The following is a 21,400-nucleotide window of genomic DNA, read 5'->3' as shown; positions in this document are numbered from 1 at the left end:
CAGATTTTATACCTGATTACGTCACACATTTGAATCTTATTTCTCTCTTTTCAGGCTTGGGGGAAAGTCTGTCCTTTTTTCAGTTGGATCGCTCACGCTGTATGTCATGACACTACATGTCTTCAAGGCAATAGTGTAAATTATGTACAATGTGTAGGTACATATTACAAATAGGTACATATATTACATATACGGCAATAGCGTCAATTATGTGCAATGTGTATGTATTACAAATAGGTACATATATTAAAACTATTTACGTTTTCAGCTCACACAGAAAATTGTATATCTCATGACAGCCCAAGTCTTATGTACGTATGTATGTATTACAAACAAATAGTAGTAGTAGTTTATTCAGTCATCACACACAATACAATATGCACAAGCATTCAACAATCTTTGATTTGGCAGTGACTGAAACGGTACAGGCTGAAGCATAATGCTTATACATGCCTGTCCTATATTCTTAACAAAATTAAGAATACATATATTACATATTCAGACAATGTGAACTATTTACATTTTCAGTGTTTTTAGAAAATGAAATATCAAACGACAGCCTTATGTTGGAGCTGAAAGCATAAATAGTTTACATTGTTTGAATATGTAATATATTGACCTATTTGTAATACGTACACATTGTACATAAGACTGGCGCTATCTCTGTGAAGAATATGTACCTATTTGCCACAAAGCCGTGTACAGTGTGATGACGTACAGCATGAGTGACCCAACTGAAGAAGGACCCGGTCATGTTGAGCAGCCAGATAAGAGCACTGTGGCAGTTCTTAATGATGAAATCCATAATAATAAAGATTGTGGCAACAGATGGGGCGACAGTGGCTCGGGAGGTAGAGCAGTCGTCTGGTAATCCAGAGGTTCCCGGTTAGATTGCCGTACCTCCCAGGTAGCGTGTCGAATTGTCCTTGAGCACTTAGCCCCTAATTGCTTCCGATGAGCAGGTTGGCACCTTGCATGGTTGCCTCCGCTGTGGGTGTGTGCGTGAATGGGTGAATGTGAGGAACAAAATTGAATAAAAGCACTATAAATGCACCATTTAACAAAGAAACTACTTGCTACAAAACAAACTATTAATTAATAATTTAACGTGTTGTGATTTTATGTTGAGTAAAACTATAATCGACTTAATCTTGAGGTTGAATGTGACTTAATTAAAGATGTTGCAAATTAATCACGGTCTCTGCTAAAAGGCTGGGAATCACATAGTGAGCGGTTGCCATGGTAACTAAGGGCTCCATGGCAGGTGGCGCATACATAGAAGCAGGTCAAAGTAGGGGGAAAAAGGTATTTTTCTATCACAAAATGGTCCTTTTTGACCAAATTAACCATTCTATGTTGTAGGCAATTTACCAGTAATGTCAAATATGATAGAAAAACAATGAAATGTACGATTTGTACGGTTCTTGGATACGGACTCCCCATAAAAAGATTATAGGTGTAACTGAGGGGTTACAAAACCCTGACTGTATTAAAGATTGTGATAGATTAAACCACTGCTAGTTATGTACTTAGTATTACTGGCCAGACAGTACATCTAAATATGGCAGACACTCATAATAACACGGCACTGACAAAGAAATATCATTTGAGGGTATTTATTATTATGCAGTAAATGTACAGATATGAGAATTAGGGTCGCGCTTGTATGGCGAAGAATATGCATAAGTCAGTCAGTAGCAGAAGTCAGTGGGAATAGAATAATTCCTACGATGGGGTACTAGACTAGACGCCGCCTGGCGGCCTGTACGTTAATGCCAAGCAAGCAGTGCAAAAATGCTTCCGCATTCGTCACCGCACGCTAGTGCGGTAAAGCGCCCTTCTTTTCAGACAAATGCTACCGTGCGTGCACCGGCGGCGGCGTGCTCGCTCAGGTGCGTGCGTGCGCCGGCGTGCTCGCGCGAGGTGCCCGCGCATGCGACACGAGCGGAGCTCAATATATATAAGTCACCGCCCCTTATTCAGTATCCAACAAATAGCTCAATTGGCAAGGACACATGGCTGTGGATCCTATGGCTTGTTTGCTGGCGAGTTCGAATCCCATCGAAAATATTTTTTAACGTGATTTTTTTTTAACGTGTATTCTTTCGCCGATTAAGGTTAGGCATTGTTTCGGAGTTGGTTAAGGTTAGAACGGTTAAGTTTAGGCGCTGTTAAGGAGCTGGTTAAGGTTAGAGTTTGTCAAAGAGAATGGCAATATAATTTCTATGGTTAAGGTTAGGCATGGTTAAGGTTAAGGTTAAGGTTAGGCATTGTTTCGGAGTTGGTTAAGGTTAGAACGGTTAAGTTTAGGCGTTGTTAAGGAGCTGGTTAAGGTTAGAGTTTGTCAAAGAGAATGGCAATAGACAGCCTATTTCCGCGAAAATGAAAGGCGCATTACTGCATGCCACTACGGTAAATTTTTGCACTGCTTGCTTGGCATAAAGCTACACGCCGCCTGGCGTAGGATGGCAATTATAGGGGGCAACGCTGGTACCGCTGGAGACAATGGGTTCCTCCCAGAGTTGTAAGCTCTGGAGGAGAGAGGAATGTTCGGATACTCAGTCTGATCAATTGAAGAAGAAGAGGATTCACGTACAGAAGCCAGTCCTTGTAATCCAAAGCTCAGCATCAAAAGCAATAACTGTAATCCAATTGCACGATAGCAATGATGATAGCCAGCTAGCCTCGGTCCATGAGGCCAGCCCGAATGTAGATCCTCAAGGTGGTTAAATCCAAACGACAGTGGAGATTAACGATGCTCTTCTCCAGGTAGTACGTTCCACAATCAATATAATCCAACCAATACTGGTTCTGCAATCGCCGCCGTCGGTTCTCATGTGCACATGTCCAGTAGGTTCTCCGACTAGGCCTCCTCGTGTGCTGGCACCAATGTATTTAGTCCACGCGCACTGGCTAAGGTCCACTAGCTAACACGAACGAACTGCTGGGTAATACTGCACACGAACGAACTGCTGTTGGCACGATACACAATAATTAACGACTCTTTACTTCACATTAAGCTAAGTCGAACTTGACGTTACTGCATTAAATCTGACACTTTTACTATTCACTTCGCACGTGGTTCTCAACGCTCTGTTAGACGAACTGCTTCTCACTACATTACTGGATGAACGAACTTGATGAACGTTGAACAGCTACTGTTCGCACCTGCCGCCGTATATATACTTAAGTGGCTATCTAGTGCCGAACCTCAGTTCTCGCCTCGAATCAATGCGCTGTCTCCGGGCATGTTGCGCCCGGACTCGCCTTTGAACCTGACTTTGGGGGCTTGCGGTCTGGCGCCGATAGCGTTATCCAATAAGGAAACGAATATTACTAGGATTCAAACGCAGGCTTAAAGGGATATAACGTGTATATATAAATAATATACAAGGTATATAAAACAATAAATGTAGATTCTCAGCTTTAATCTGGCCCTTCACAACAATAGGGGTCAGGTCTCGTTAGTCCTCGCTATCAAGATGGTGGCAAAGTGAACCCGCTTCTCTTTAGACAGACTCTGGCTTCCGTGTACAAGTAAAACTCTTGGAGAGGAAGAAGAAGAGAAAACATATTTACGGCGTGTGAGCGACTGGATGCTTCACAGTCATTTCATGGAGCTGCCACAGCCTGACGTCATTGATCGGAATGGGTCAATGAATAAACAGGGGACCCGTGTCAGTGATACTTTAGATGTTGTTTGGAGCTTTTATATACAGTACCCCTTAGCTGGTTCTTATGTCATTGTGTTTGTGTGTGTATATGTTATGCATGCACGCTTGCTTGCTTGTTTGTGTGTGTTTATGTATTTCTGTATGAGGGTGACCATGCTCATTACATACTTTTGTGTGTGTATGTATTTATGTTATCATCTGTGTGTGTGTGTATGTATTTATGTTATCATCTATGTGTGTATTTATGTTACCATCTACAGTATGTATGTATTTATGTTATCATCTATGTGTGTGTATTTATGTTATCATGTGTGTGTGTATGCATTTATGTTATCTATGTGTGTGTGTATGTATATTTATGTTATCATCTATGTGTGTGTATGTATTTATGTTATCTATGTGTGTGTGTGTGTGTGTGTGTGTGTGTGTGTGTGTGTGTGTGTGTGTGTGACTCAGGTTGGTCAGTGTCTCTGTCACCAAACCTCCAGCTCAGCACTAAAAGAGGGTTGGAGGGAGGGAATGTGGATGCACACAGACAGTACACTCTCTCACACACACACACAGTACACTCTCACACACACACACACACAGTACACTCTCTCACACACACACACAGTACACTCTCTCACACACACAGTACACTCTCTCACACACACACAGTACACTCTCTCACACACACAGTACACGCTCTCACACACACACAGTACACTCTCTCACACACACACAGTACACTCTCTCACACACACAGTACACTCTCTCACACACACACAGTACACTCTCTCACACACACAGTACACTCTCACACACACAGTACACTCTCTCACACACACACAGTACACTCTCTCACACACACAGTACACTCTCTCACACACACACAGTACACTCTCTCACACACACAGTACACGCTCTCACACACACACACACCCCGGAGAGGCGCGGCGAGGGGGTAGAACTGGATGACACACACACAGATAGAGGGGCGGAGGGAAGGATAGCTGAATTACCATAGAAACTATAGGCCTTTGGTTGGATGCTTCGTGAAGAGAGCAGGGAAAGGTAGTCGCTGAAAAGGTAAAACTGTCAAGGTCACGGATCAGGGGGGAACCTTGACTGAGAGAGATACTTTTCCAGGGACAGGATCTTCACTGATTAAACATGAATGATTATTTTTTTATTTCTTGATAATTTTTTTTGTTTATTTTCATCCAATCTTTTTTTGTAGAACTGTAGCCTTTTTTTCTTTGTATTCGGTTGTACTTTTTCTCTCGGATTGGGGGACGGTTAAGAGAGGAGGAGAGGCCATCTGCAGAAGAAGCTTGTCGTTTCAACAGGTAAGCACCACCAGAGCTCAGCGATGCAGGCATTTATGTGTTTTGTTTATACAGTAGATGGAGGCACGTTTATTGACGCAATAAACCACAGCATTTCGACATCTCGACGAGCCCAGAGGAAACCATTTTGGTTCAATTTTTTTTTTTATTATTATTTTTTATAAAGTAAAATAAATGCCATTGCTATTGTGGTTTATAAGTAAGTCAAAGAGAATGGGGCTGTTAACCAAGGCATTCACCAGGCTCATTGTTATTCCTGAGATTGAAAGTGAAAGTTATTGGGGTTCAACTCTGAAAATAAAGTGGAATTTATAGAATGGGGAAATGTATCCTTAATTAATTGTCATTGGGTTGAATATGAGGACAGTGGGGGAAAAAAATTATAATAATAACTACAAGAATCTCAGTGGACATTTGCTCTCTGAGTATATCTGAAGCTTGTAGACACAGATACACACCGAGATATGGTGATGGTGATAAATGCACTCTCATAACAAGATTGTAGCAGTGTACCAAGCTGCTTTCTCAGAAGTAGTTAGTGGCTCTTGGAAAGCATCCCTCTTGAGATCCTCCACTTGATCTTTGTCCAGAGAGAGAACCTTTTATCCAACAAGAAATCTACCCCAGTTTCATACTTTCCTGTTCTCCAACCGCCCCGTTTGTTCCCCCATCTGCTGCTGTATCTGGAGTAAATATACTTAAAGGGCACTGCACAGCCACCCATTTTAAGAATGCAGATATGTTATACACGTGTCCCCAGGGATGCTCTGTAGATAATGAATAAGACACTGACTTTGTGGTATTCTGTTCAATTCTTTTTTTAGTACTGAGTTAATCTACTATTTATTCCTGACAAACCACCGTTGCCACTGGTGATGTAAAGCGCATCACTTCCTGCTACTTCAGCTGGTTTCCCCCCGATAACATCCTACCAGGTGTTTAGAGCAGCAAACGCGAAAGCATTCATGAACCGGGTATAGGTGTAATCACTATCGTGTTATATCAATGGGCGATAGACAATACCAAAAGTGACATTTATTTGTATATGAAAAAGATTTGAGATTATTATTTTGAGTTTTCACACGCATGGCTTGTAATTCTAATATTGCCAACAGGTCTGAACCAGAACTAAAACGTCATTCGGGAGTAAGAGCTCACGTAAACATTTATGGCTCCATAAAGTCATTCTATAGAGCAGCCCCGGATTTTACAATAAAACTTTACATACATGTGTGTACAAACACTAACGGCACTGTCCTGGTGCCTGTCGTGCAGCCACTGTTGGTGTAGAGCAGTAGAACTGTTTCTCGTGCATTGCATTTCTTAGCAATGGGGTCCCATAGCGTGTCACTGGAAGAAAAAAATCGCCCCCTCCACACTGTTCGACAACATCGTTCAGTATAAACACTAAATGCTGACAATTTCTGCTTCTGATATCTCAAAAACTAAAACACTGTGCAGTACAAGTATTTATAAGATGTACCGAAATAACTCCCTCAGACAAGCTTCTTAAAAAAAAATTAAGATAAGGTGAACTATCCCTTTAAGGAAAACTAAACTCAAATCCTCTTCTAATAAACTAATAATTCAGGCCGTGCATCATCCTTTGGTCCAGTGCCTCGCACGTGTTGAGTCACCTGCTCCCTGCTCCTCCCCTCATGCCTTCCATACAGAACACTGGCAGGTGCAATGGCGTGTGTGTGTGTGTGTGTGTGTGTGTGTGTGTGTGTGTGTGTGTGTGTGTGTGTGTGTGTGTGTGTGTGTGTGTGTGTGTGTGTGTGTGTGTGTGTGTGTGTATGTCTAAGTTCAGTGAGCTATCAGTGGGGGTCTCCATCACTTCACACATCCTATATAGAGCGTTAAAGTAAATAACGGGTAGTAAGTGAAACAACATAGTACATACTCAACATAGTACATACTACCTGTCTATCTTTTTATGCTCGCTTATGCCTGTATTTTTACTGTTGTGAAGCACTTTGAACTGCAACCTCTGTATGAAAAGTGCTATACAAATAAAGTTATTATTATTATTATACTCCGCAAAGCATGTCATTAAAGGGATGACACCAACTAATGAAATGTTAATTTTAGGATCCTAGAACTGAATAGGAATGTTGACTTGGACTCGTTCCAAATGGATAGATTAATCACGAGACGACTGAATGTAATTTTAGGAATATGTTTTTATTTTGAATTTTTGGGACAGTGTGGTCTGCATCAGTGAACACTCACCACTGTCACTCACCCATAACAACTAGAAACAAGGGTGCAGCATATCCTGCTCCTTTAAAGTTAAGACAAACATTCTCTGTGTTCACAAACTCAGACCAGTTCTGTGATGTCATACTGATGTGTGACATCACAGATTAGACTTCCGGACGGCTGTCTAATTTACAGCTTTGGGGTGAATTGCTAATGCTCACATGTTTGAACAGTTTTTGCTTGTTTGTTTTTAGATTGTAAGACTAACATATGTGAATTCCTGAAATTGAGAATTGTTCCTTAAAGGGGAACGCCACACATTTTAAGAATGTAAATGGTAATCCTAGTCAAAGGGACAATCAGGACATGCTTCAAACTTTCTGTAGAATCATCTTGATTTAGCCTAAATCAGTGTTGCTGATTTGATTTTATGCAAGTATAGGTAAGCATTGTGTACATTGTCATGACTACCCTAGTTTCATTTAGCCAGACCTCTCTCCACACTATGTTAGCGCTGTGCCAGCGCAGGAGAGACCAATCACAAACTGCCATGGGGGGTAATAGTGGATCAGGAGGTAGAGCGGTTGTCTGGTAATCTGAAGGTTCCCGGTTTGATTACGGCTCCTCCCAGCAGCGTGTCCTTGAGCAAGGTCGGCGCTTTGCATGGTTGCCTCCGCCGTCGGTGTGTGAGTGTGTGAATTAATAGGTGAATGTGAGGGCATAAGTTGTAAAGCGCTTTGGATAGAAACGCTATTATAAATGCAGTACATTTGTACCAATTGTCTGGGGTTGTGCTAAGCCCAAAATGCAACTTCCAAAAATAGCATTGGGGGAGAAATGTTTCTTTGTCAAAGTTTTTCCATCATGAGAGTGTAGCTGCTAGGTGGAAGACTTGTTGTTGTTGTTGTTGTTGTTGTTGTTGTTGTTGTTGTTGTTGTTGTTGTTGTTGTTGTTGTTGTTGTTGTTGTTGTTGTTGTTGTTGTTGTTGATCTTGATGTGTCTGTGTGTGTTCAGTAGAAAGATATCTGGCTGCACGTTAGCCTAGCTTAGCACAATGAATGGAAGCGGACAGTGCCGGTTAGCCTTCGGGAGAGGTGTTAGTTGGACAATGCCTACGCTAACCGGCACTGTCCGCTTCCATTCATTGTGCTAACCCAGATATCTTTCTACTGAACACACAGAGAGGAAACTAGTATCTATCTTCTTGTCTCTCTCTGGAGAACACGGTAAGCTAACTTCCCCAAATGTTGGCGTGTTCCTTTAACATTAGAGGTGGTTATTTTGCTAATATTTGTGTAGCGATTACTAGAGCAGTGGTTCTCAAAGTGGGTTCCGGGGACCCCCAATGGTCCTTGAGGGAAGTTTAATTTCAATAATATTTTCTTCACCAAGAGGTTAGTGAAAGACTATTCTGTACATGAGAGACTATTCTGGTCATAGGTTTCATTCTCCTATCTTATTTTCTCTACCTACACAGTATAGACAGTTATGTCATTCTGGATTGCATATGTCCACAACAGATATCTTCCCAGATGAGGGTCCTTAAAATGGGGGTCAATGGCCTATTATGTGTAGATTCGGGAGTCCTTGACATGAAAAGGTTTGAGAACCCCTGTACTAGAGAACCAATGAACCATCTGAACATCCCATGAAACAAAACTAGAGCAATATCACAAATTTCCGTTGCTTCAAAAAGCTGCACGATTGTAGACAGTTTGGTGTAACCGAATAACTGACCTGCACGAAACATCACAGGCCACCGTGATGACCGTTGATCAGAACACTACACTTCAGATTCACTATAATTAGATTGAATTAGACAATAATGAGGCTGTTTCCACATCTGAAAGTCTTTAAAGACAAAACGGGGGGAGGGGGGAGGGGGGGGCAGTCATACAGAATGTAAACGGGGCAGCGAGGAGTCGTGGAGGTCAATGCTGAGATGGTCTATCGCTGGAGGGGGAGGGGGCGGAGGATGTGAGAGATACGGTGAGGCGGAATGGGAGAGATAGATTGGGAGATCTGGGGGAAGTGTGGTTACTTATTGCTGAGTTAATGGGGTGAGAAGAGACTCTGAATCAGCAGCGTACACGGGAGGGCAAACAACCACGGGGAGGTTGTGCAAGGGAGGCCCCCGCCACCGGCCAGGAGGGGGGAGGGGGGAGGGGGAGGACGGATGGACGGACGGACGGATGGATGGAGGGAAGGAGGGAGGGAGAGAGGGAGAGAGATAGAGAGAAAGAAAGAAAAGGGGAATGATACGCAAAACCCACCTGAGGTCAGGTCATCCGCTTATTTTGTTTGTAAAATCTGGTTTGCGCCGCCTTTTTCAGCCGACAGAAATATGTATTATGTAAATCGTCTACCTACATTATAATAATAATAATAATAATAATAATAATAATAATAATAATAATAATAATAATAATAATAATAATAATAATAATAATAATAATAATAATAATAATAATAATTATTATTATTATTATTATTATTATAATAATAATAATAATAATAATAATAATAATAATAATAATAATAATAATAATAATAATAATAATAATAATAATAATAATAATAATAATAATAATAATAATAATAATAATAATAATAATAATAATAATAATAATAATAATAATAATAATAATAATAATAATAATAATAATAATACTTTTTATTATTATAATAATTAATTATATTTATATAGCGCTTTTCTAGACACTCAAAGTGCTCCCCACAATGTAGGGTGGAAATTGCCTCCTTCACCACCACTGGTATAGCAGTAAAAATGATTATGTTATATGAATAGGGTCTAGGGTTGCAACTATTATACTGAGGAACAACTAAACATAAAACCACCTGGAAATGATATATCAATAATACACTTCAACAGTAGAAGTATACTGTATACTATACTAATTACGGGAAAATCAGGGATTATCTAAAGAAACATAAAAAACCCTCCAACATTGTTGCTGTTTCTGAGACATGGTTTGACCCTGACAGGGGCATCAACTTTCCTTGTCAAGGATATGAGCTAAATTATAGGAGCAGGGGAAAGAAAACAGGGGGAGGAGTTGCCCTGTACGTGGACAACAACCTCAAATATAAGGTGGTAGAAAATAGTCTATTGTTATTGATAATGTGCTAGAATGTATTACTGTTGAGATATGTAGAGAAAACCATAAAATTATAATTGTCAGATGCATCTACAGAGCTCCTGGGACTGATATTGACACATTTGTTCTCCAAATCCCAACAGAAAGTAATTTTTGTTTGTGGCGACTATAATTTAAATTTATTCAACCCATACAAGCATAAATCTATAGATACATTTATTGATTATATGTATAGCTTTAATCGATATCCTCTAATAACCAGACCTACTAGAATCACTACAAACTCAGCAACTCTAATTGATAACATATATACAAATGAATTTGGAAATAACATAGAGAGGGGGGTATTAGTGACAGATATTGCAGATCATCTGCCAATATTTGCAATATATACGTGTGAATAAAAAGATAGCAGCTATACCTAGATACAAACGACTAATAACAGAGGAGACCACTGTATCCCTAAGGCAGGATCTGTTGGCTCAAAACTGGAACATATACAATGAAGAAGATACTAATATAGCATATAATAGATTTATTAGTATATTTGGGGAACTATATGACAAAAACTGCCCTATGTATTCAGAGATGTAAAGAAAAGAAAACTGAGACAAAGAAACCGTGGATTACGCATAAATTAAAAAAAATTCCTGTAACAAAAAGAACACACTATAAGGAATACCTAAGACATAGAACTGAAAGTAAATATTAAAGATATAAAAACAAATTAATTCACATGATTAGAGCTAGTAAAAAAGATTATTATAATAACTTATTAGAAAACCATAAAAAGAATATAAAGGGATTATGGAGCATTTTGAACAGAATTATAAAAAGAATTATCATTGTCCACAGATTACCCGCAATGCTTCATTGACAACGGCAAAACAATAACCAATCTAAATGTAATTTCTATTACTTCTTTGTTAATATAGGACCCACACTGGCAAATGAAATTATAACAGCAGATACAGAGGAAAATGTGCCAGCCGATGAGTGGGGTTTCTGTAACCCAAACTCTATGTTCTTGAGAGCTGTGGAGGAACAGGAAGTTATGGAAACTGTTAGCAAATGCAAAAACAAGACATCTACTGACTGTAATGACCTAAGCATGTCACTTGGATACCATAGTAAAACCGTTTACCTTCATAATGCAACTTGTCATTCAGAAATGGTGTATTCCCAAATAAAATGAAAAAGGCAAAGGTCATCCCAGTCTACAAAGCATGCAATAAACAACACTTCACAAACTACAGACCAATTTCCTTGCTCAGCCTCTCACAGTTCTCAAAAGTACTGGAGAAATTATTTGTGGACAGGTTGGATCACTTTGTAGAAAATAATAACTTACTAACTGAGAACCAATACGGTTTTAGAGCCAACAGATTGCCCTCAATGGCATTAATTGAATTAACTGAAGAAATAATAACAAACATAGATACAAAGTTGTACACAGTTGGAGTCTTTGTAGACTTAAAGAAGGCCTTTGACACAATAGATCACAAAATCCTTATAAGGAAAATGGTCAAATATGGCTTCAGAGGGGTTGTGTCAGATTGGCTTGAAAGCTACATAAAAAACAGAGAACAACTTGTACAACTTGGAGATTGCAAATCTAGATGTATGAAAATAATGTGTGGAGTCCCTCAAGGCTCGGTTCTGGGACCCAAACAGTTTAATCTATATATTAATGATTTGTGCTCGGTGTCAAATGTATTGAAGTGTGTACTATTTGCTGATGATACTAACATGTTCTGTACAGGGGAGGACATCCAGCAGCTTATGACGGTCTTAACAATAGAAATGAATAAATACAAACTCTGGTTTGATATAAATAAATTATCTTTAAATCTAAATAAAACAAAATGTATGGTGTTTGGAAAACGCCAGATAAAAACAGACATTCAGTTGATAATAATAGAATAGAAAGAGTATATGAAAATAAATTCCTGGGAGTGATTTTAGACCATAAACTCTGCTGGAAACCCCATATAGAATATGTGAGGGCTAAGATGGCAAAAAGCATCTCAATTATTAGTAAGGTGAGACATGTACTCAATCCCAACCCATTGCACACTCTGTACTGTGCAGTGATCTTGCCTTACCTGCATTACTGCACAGAGGTACGGGGTAACACATACAAAACAACCATAAATTGACTATCCTACAAAAAAGAGCAATAAGAGTAATAAACAATGCAGGATATCGGGACCACACACACACACTGTTTCTACAATCACACATTTTGAAGTTAATTGATATGGTAAACTTTACAACTCTGCAAGTTATGTACAAAGCAAGAAATAATCAATTACTGGTAAATGTAAGAAGCAAATTTCTGGATAAAGAGGGGGATACAACCTCAGAGGACCATTGAACTTCAAAAAACCTGTGATGAAAACCAACCTGAAAATAATGTGTATCTCCTCTTACGGAGCCACCCTGTGGATTGGGCTAGACTAGAGGATGAACAGAAATATTGTGAAAACATAAATCAATTCAAATCTAGACTAAAAAAATCAATTTTTGATAGGTACTGTACAGAAGGGAAGAAGAGCGTTAATTGCATATATAAAAAAAAAATACATATGATCTGTATTGTACGTTATATCATACATTATATAATCATATTATAATTAATTTGTATATTATATTGAACTATATTTGCAGTATACTATTATATTATGGTACTATATTATAGTATATATCATGTACTATATATCTCATATCACATTATATATGCTGTATACACTGTTATGTACTATATACCATTATATATGCTATTACTGCAGGTATACTAAACTGTAATGTGTACTGTAATGTGTACTATATGTGTGTACTGTAATGTGTACTATATGTATGTACTATGTATGTATGTAAATACAATTAAAAATAAATAAAAATAAAACATAAGTCTTCAGCGGTAGGGCCCGACAAGCCTAGTGCTTCTCCCTAGCCCTTTTCGGACAATTGGACAATGCTGCAATAGCAGCTGGTAAAACTTTGGCGATTTATGGAATGACCGTTGTTATGTGTCCAAAGCCCGAAATAAAAAATAACTGAACTGAACTGAACTGAAAGTAGGGTCTATACACTAATATAACTAAATAGAAAACTATCCGGCTGCAAGCTAGCCTATAGCTTAGAACAAATGACTGGAAGCGGATACGGACCTGCTAGCCTAGCTGTTAAGCTGCTAGGCTAGCAGTCCGTATCCACTTCGATTAATTTGTGCTAAGCTAGGCTAGCTTGCAGCTGGATAGAAAAAACTAACCTTCTTACTGTCTTTTGCTAATATTAATATAAAATAATATAAAAAAAAATTGTGTTAATTTGGTAAATATATTTGATTAAACCCTTTCAGGTGTACAATCTTACATGTAAGATAGGATTTTGAGAACTGAACTGAAGGATTTGGCAAAGAATGTGAAGTACATGTATTTCTAATGAATATGATGAAATCTACTGAATTAATGAGCGATTGTGAATGAATGACTAACTCTATCTTTCTCTTTCCCTTTCCCTCTCCCCTTCTCTCTATCTCTCTCCAGATCAACAACACACATCGCGGTATCTGGCCACCCAACATCAACCGCTTAGCAAACGCGGAAGTAAGGACCTAGATTCGGGAACTATGCTCATAGTTCCCGGGAACTGAGCGATGGGAACATGAGAGAGAGAATCTCTCATTACTCTACCCGCTGAACCCCGGAACCGTCAACCATGAAAAACGCAGAATCCCTAATGATGGGCAGCGAGGCAAATCCCGACCTCGACAACCTCAACGACCTCCTCCGCTCTCTCCTCAACTCCTCCTCTCCTCCCTCCGTCCCTCCTTCCTCCGTCCCCACATCGCCGTCCTGCAGCATCGACGAATCCTACAAGTACATCTTCCTGCCCATCTGCTACTCGTTCACCTTCGTCTTCAGCATCTCCCTCAACGCCATCGTCCTCTACCGCTCCTTCAGGCGGACGAAACGCTGGAACGCCTCCCTCATCTACATGGTCAACCTGGCCTCCACCGACTTCATGTACGGCCTCTCGCTGCCCTTCCTCGTCGCCAGCTACGTCATGCGCGACCGCTGGGTGTTCGGGGACTTCATGTGCCGCCTCGTCCGCTTCCTCTTCTACTTCAACCTCTACTGCTCCATCTTCTTCCTCACCTGCATCTCCGTGCACCGCTACCTGGGTATCTGCCACCCGATGAGGACCATCACACTGGAGACCAAGCGGGCGGTGAAGGGCACGTGTGTGCTCGTCTGGGTTGTGGTGTTCGCCCTGACGTGCCCCATCTTCCGCTTCGCCCAGACCGGCCACAGGCTGGGCGATGGCAACGGCAGCTACAGTAACTCGGGGGCGGTGGTGGTGGAGGAGTACCAGAACTGTTGGGACGATGCCATAGACAAGGAGTTCTCCGACTACGTCCCCTACGGGATCATACTCCACCTGCTGGGGTTCTTCGTGCCGTTCACCGTCATCGCCTGGTGCTACTCGCACGTGGTGCTCACCATCTTCAGGACGCTGCACTCCCGGCCGCCGTCGCAGGTGGGACGGAGGGAGGCGGGGCACGGACGAGACGAGCGAGGACGAGGGAGAGGCGGCGGAGCTGAGATCGTTGGAGGAGGAAGAGGAGGAAGTCCTAGACTAAAAGAAGGGAGAGGAGGGGTGGCCGGGAGACGGGGCCAGGAGGGGATGTCAATATTCCTCGGTGCCCACTCCCCATACGCCAACCGCCGGCGGAAATCCATCAAGACCATCATCACCATAACCCTCCTCTTCGCCCTCTGCTTCTTCCCCTTCCACGTCACCAGAACCATCTTCCTCGTCCTCAAGGTGACCAAGGGAGTACCCTGCCACACCATGACCATGTTCTCCATGTGCTACAAGATCACCAGGCCCTTGGCGTCATTCAACGCTTGGCTCAACGCGCTCCTCTACTTCCTGACTAAAGAGAAGGGCGGAGCACACTGTTGCCAGGCAGCGGAGAACAACGGCCCGCAACAGGGCGGGCTGCTCTTGCCGCTAAGGATGATGGGGAAAGCGGGGGAAGAGGAGGAAGGAGGGGTGGACGGAGGGATGAATGATAAGGGGAATAAAGAAATGGCAAGGACTCCGGTGTACATACAGAGGGCACTGCCTAAAGTCACATATACAGTGGAATGAATTCTGGTTTCATGATGAATTAATGAAGGCAGATACACTGAGGAGGGAATGTTTCTATTCATTAAATGAATTAAAAGGTTGGCTAGCCATGTGCAGGGACATGGCAAACACTCTGTGGAAAGTGGTGGTAATGGTTCAAGTGGCCCCCAAGTTGGAGAAGGGCCCAAAAAAGGGCTTTCTTTTGTCTTATATGCTCAGTTCCATATTGTGCCAGAATTCCTGCAGTGGCTTTGAGGGAATTGATAGATTATTAATGAACTTTTGGCCCTGCCAGGGACCATATTTTGTACAATTATCGAGGAACCGCAAATAACAGGTGCAACTTGGATACCCAGACTGAACTGTGGCTAAAGTAATTTATTTTAATATGCCTTGTTGAGCAAGGTCCATTTTCTTTTTTCAACCCTGCGGAATGTACAATATGCTGAGCGTGCATCCTCTTTCTCAGCAACACCCTGCTTCAACACTCATTCACACCTGGGAGCAGCTGCGGTCAGTTCTACCGTTGGCCACGGACCAGCGAAGCAGTTGGGGACTTGCTCAAGGGCACCCCAGTGGGACTTTCAAGGGAACTTTGATGGCATTTTTTCCTGGCCTGTCGGGTGGATTTAAACTGGTGACCAGTCTGGTCTGCTTCACTAACCCTTTGGGCTGTATTTATCACAAGCGTCGCAGTGTGTAGAGGTTCCTGAGCCTGGAGTCGCTGACTGGTCTGAAGGGCTAAATTGATGCCCAGCATGGGCTCAGACCCCTGAAGAATAGCCACCTGAAAACATGAATGAATGAATGAATGAATGAAAACTTTATTTAACAGATTGCAGAATGGGTACAATACAGTACGGCTCAATACATACAATTGTTAAGGGGATGCAGACCTGAGAAAGACGTTTGTCTTGTTTCCATCAGGGTCCCCCAACATGTGTTGTGGAATATTCAAATGAGCCAAACAGTGAAGCTGTAGGAATTCAGAATGAGTCCATTTGTATAAAAATATAGAATATAGTTTATTAATCTGTTTCCATGGCCATAGAAAAAGTGATCAGTTTATCATCAGAGACACACGAGTGTCTGACCAGAAAGTGACAAAGAGCTCTTGGTCAGACATACATTAAATACATAATCGACATGACGTACATAAGATACCAACTTAATAATAAAGATGAGAAGAATGAAAACAAAAGACGGGTCTAGGGACTTTGTTATGTCTTCACACTAGAACTGGAGAAACTGGAGAATATGCCAAATGTCATATCTCCTAACCTTGGTCGTTGTTAAGAACACTGTTAAGACTGTCGTCCTAGTGTCTGAGCTGTATACTAGTTGATCATATTAACTAGTCAAAGCTGTAGGCGATTTAACACAGATGAACATAGATAACATTTTCCTATCACACATGTTAAAGGAACACACCAACATTATGGGAACATGCACTTACCATCTTCTCTTAAGTCAGACAAGAAGATAGATACCAATTTCCTCTCAGTAGAAAGCTATCCGGCTGCAAGCTAGCCTAGCTTAGCACAAATGACTGGAAGCGGATACGGACCTGCCAGCCAAGCTGTTGGCCATAAACACCTCTCCCGGAGTTTTAAGCTAGGCTAGTGGTCCGTATCCGCTCCGCTAAGCTAGGTTAGTGGTCCGTATCCGCTCCGCTAAGCTAGGCTATCTTGCAGCTGGATAGAAAAAATGAACCTTCTTACTGTCTTTTACTATTATGTACTTTGCTACTATATCTATACTACTACATGTACTATGCTACCATGCCTATACTACTACATAATGTGCAAATATGTCTATACTACTATGCACTCAGAGTGTAGCACTCAAGTTCGACACTATTTGACAAACAATACCACTATACCCTTAGCCACCAGAGGTCCTGGGAACTGAGCAATGCCGCTCCTGCTGACTTGTTGTACACAATTTGTAAGTCGCTTTGGATAAAAGCGTCAGTTGAATGACTAGTAAATGGATGGCTTTCTACTTGAACGCACAGAGAGGAAACTGGTATCTATCTTCTTGTCTGACTCTGGAGACGACAGTAAGCGCATTACCCATAATGTTGGCATGTTCCTTTAATAAATCGTGATGTAGAGCAGCGACCCCTAAAAACCTTTTGATTTGTAACCCTATCCCTCCCGTTTCGGGCATGTGAACTTTGACCCCAAAGGATGACTTTAGTTTTGCCTTTGTATGCTAACTGATTAATAATTGGAGAAAGCCTATATGCTGGTAATAATTGTTATTGTAAAAGAAAATGAAAAATATGTATCGCAAAATATAAGCATAACATGTGTAACCTTTTATTTCACATTCTATAGATTAGCCCATGACCGCCCCTACTACAAGATTATTTTTATGACTCTATTATTTAGTATCCCAACCCACAGGTCGAACTATTTATGTAGAATAATGAATACTGACGTGATTAAGAGGAGAGATTGTGGCTGCTGTGGAATGATGGACTGCAAAAATAAAATATATGTGGAAAGCGATGTTTCTTAATTCATGTACCTTGTTGAGTGAAGCCTGTAAACATTTGGTCACAACGTTGCAATGGCTGTAGAAGTCTGAATGTGGAAGCCAAGAAAGCACATCCTGACTAGATTTATTTCTTACATTATGTGTCAAGAGCCCAAAATGGATCACAGGCCTGTTTCTGCTGGCTCCACACGCATGACAGCGGTATAATTGAACAAAGACTGACTTCCAGGGTGAGACTAAATGTACTCACTTAGGTCTTCAATAACAAGATGGCTCAAATGCTACTACACCAAGAACCATCAAAAGAAAAAAGAGTTTTGCCATTGCAGTTTGCATTGGCAGCCATTTGGGCATCTCACCGTGGTGATGTTATGAGTGGTGTTGTTGCATTTTATGGTCAGCACCATAACCTTTAAGCCCCTTATTCCGTTAAATGTTGCTTCCTTGATGATCAAGAAAAGGGGGCAGGGTTTGAGATAGGTCAATTGGGATTTATGTGCCATGGCCTATAACTAGTGTATACTGTAATAAACATTTTTCATTAGGGGTACTTCAGCAAAAATAAAAATAAATGCTGCTTTATTTTGCACATGTCACACACATCCAAAAACTCTTTGAGAGTTTTGCACACATTCATTTAGTTTGACAGTTGAAAGAAAGTTTGACAGTTGAAAAATAAAACAACGAATAATTTTTTTTTAATATGGCCACCAGTGATGTCATCGGGGACATTGAATCCTTGTGTTGTGTTAATTACAGCTCAATGAAATAGTTTTTCTACATAATATCATGGTAATTAACACAACACATGGATTCATGCCATCACTGGCCATATTAAAAATAATTTGCTCTCAATAACTGTCAAACTAAATGAACGTGTGCAACACTGAAATGTTTTCTGGTAAAGTGCCCCTTTAGCCACAGAGAGATGAGTGGATTCAATATTTCACCCAACAATTTAAATGATTTTGCAGCCAATGTGGATTTTTGGAAGCGAATAGACTGATGACACACACATGTCGGCTATATCTTCAAACGTACCGAGTAGAATTGAAAGAGTTACTGGTGGCAACCAAAATATCCCAACGTTTGGCTGGTGGCTGCTGAGCTCTGCTCAAAAGTATCACGATTGGACGCTTGTGTAATACACATATGTGCTGGTCACACACACACACAGTTACACATTTACATTCCTATTAATTTATTAGTATAATCCATAACTAATTTCTTTACCAGGTAGGTTGTAAATTATTCATTGAAATCCTTTTTTCAATCACTTTGACTGTTTTGCTATACAACGTTTCTGTTTGGGTTTGCAAGACGGATCGGGGTCAAGGTCTTTCCATGCTAAAAAGGTTGTGTGGGGGTAAAATATCCTTAGTGAGCTGACTTGAGATCAGCCTTTCCAACACCCCTCCCCTGGTTGTTTCTTGCTTACAAGTTTAATGCACAGCGTCATTTGTGCGTTTCCTTTCTGTCCTGTTTCTGTGATGTTTGGATAGCAATGACTTAAAAAGAAAATATTTTTTTTTTAAATGTAATTCTGGTCCCTCTGTGCACTGGTCATAAGTTAGAACTTTTGTGTCAGTTCTGTTGAAGAGCTCCATTCTAAATTGAAGATATTCACCATTTGGACAAAACAACAAGGATAACACAGTGTCGTAGCCGAGATGTGAAGCTGAACGAGATGTGAAGCTGAAAGCCCTCAGCTCGGAACTAGGCAAAATCTGCATATGGCTCGCCGACAACAAACTATCATTACACATGGGCAAAACAGAGTCCATTCTCTTCGGTTCAAATAACAAACTCAGCAAGACCGACGGCTTCTCGGTTACAGTGGGTGACAATATTGTCACAAGGAAAGATGAAATTACCTACCTGGGTTCCATCCTAGAGGCTAATCTTTCCTGTGACAAAATTGCATCCAATGTAATAAAAAAAAGTCAACCAACGAACTTGATTCTTGTACCGGATCTCCTCTCTGGTAAACAAGAATACCCTGAAGACTCTGGCAGGAGCACTCATTCAAGGGTACTACGACTATGCTTGCACCTCATGGTACCAAAGCACCTCAAAGGCGCTAAAAAACAAATTACAAACATCTCAAAACAAGCTAGTCAGACTACTGCTTGACCTGACTCCTAGAACCCACCTCACCCCTGCCCACTTTGACAACCTAGGATGGCTTAGAGTAGACGACAGAGTACAGCAACTTGCAATGGGCCTGGTCTACAAGATACACTACGCGACCAAGGTACCCATGTACATGTCAAAATACTTCCCAAAGGTCAGTGAATATCACAATCACAACACCAGAGGGAGCTCCACAAATCATGTTAAACCCAGATTCGGCTCAAACAAGGGACTAAACACGTTTCGCAATTATGCCACATCAATGTGGAACGCCCTACCCAAAGCTGTAAAGGAATGTGAATCACTACCCACTTTCAAAAACACTCTCAAAGAACACCTACGGGAGACTGCAATTCGAAACTGGCCCCTACAAATGTCCTAACCCAGTTGTACAGTAAATGACCATGTATGGCTTTGTCAGTATTCCAATGTACAGTGTCCCCCCCCTACCCCCCCCCCCCCCCCCCACCTCCAATGTACAGCCCCCACCGACCCACCCAACCCCACCCCACCCACCCAACCTCCTCCAATGTACAGTTTCTACGTCAAATGTATATACACTCTTTTTCTGGACACTTTTTGTATCACAAACAGTACTGTATTTGCAAATCTGATATGTCATAAATGTATAGATGTAGCAGTACTGTCTATCTGTATGTCATGTATGTCATATATGTTATGATGAATTGAAAATGGGGGACCCTGATGTGAATGAATGAATGAATGAAAACTTTATTTAACAGATTGCAGAATGGGTACAATACAGTACGGCTCAATACACACAATTGTTAAGGGGATGCAGACCTGAGAAAGACGTTTGTCTTGTTTACATCAGGGTTCCCCATTGTAAACAAGACGAAAGTCTTTCTCTGGTCTGCATCCCCTTAACAATTGTATGTATTGAGCTGTACTGTACTGTACCCATTCTGCAATCTGTTAATAAACTTTTCAATTAATCAATCAAAACGGGTCTTTACACAAAGTGCATTAACTGTAAACTGCCACTAGGGGCAGAGTGGCCAAACGATGAATGAATGAGTGAGTTTATGTGACCTTGCCTGTCAGAGGTGCTTTGCATCTTAAAACAAAAAAAACATTTGAATACTGTTTAAGGTTATTGTCATTTGCTTAATGTAAATTAAATTAAAAAAAAATAATACAATAATAAGAAAGTTAAATAAATAATAATAATCAATAAATAATTTGAATTATTTAAATATTGACTGATGAATCTCAGGTACACCCCCCCCCCCCCCCCCCCACATAAAAACAATGTAAACCTTCAACTGTGCTA

General features: G+C 40.9%; 1 protein-coding gene across 1 annotated transcript; it reads left to right on the top strand.

The window, feature by feature from the left end:
- The first annotated feature begins 4,743 nt into the window (after nucleotides 1–4,743).
- LOC311227395 (P2Y purinoceptor 3-like) lies at nucleotides 4,744–20,904 on the top strand. Its single transcript, XM_084313020.1, has 2 exons — nucleotides 4,744–5,005; nucleotides 13,878–20,904. Exon 2 carries the CDS (start codon nucleotides 14,050–14,052, stop codon nucleotides 15,487–15,489), a length of 1,440 nt encoding a protein of 479 aa, XP_084169146.1. The 5' UTR covers nucleotides 4,744–5,005; nucleotides 13,878–14,049; the 3' UTR covers nucleotides 15,490–20,904.
- The last annotated feature ends 496 nt before the right edge of the window (nucleotides 20,905–21,400 follow it).

Source organism: Notolepis coatsorum, assembly GCF_963971535.1.
Source record: "Notolepis coatsorum genome assembly, chromosome: 4".
Lineage (NCBI taxonomy): Eukaryota > Metazoa > Chordata > Actinopteri > Aulopiformes > Paralepididae > Notolepis > Notolepis coatsorum.
Note: the sequence above shows the minus strand (reverse complement) of the source record. Positions and strands in the feature narration are given on the sequence as shown.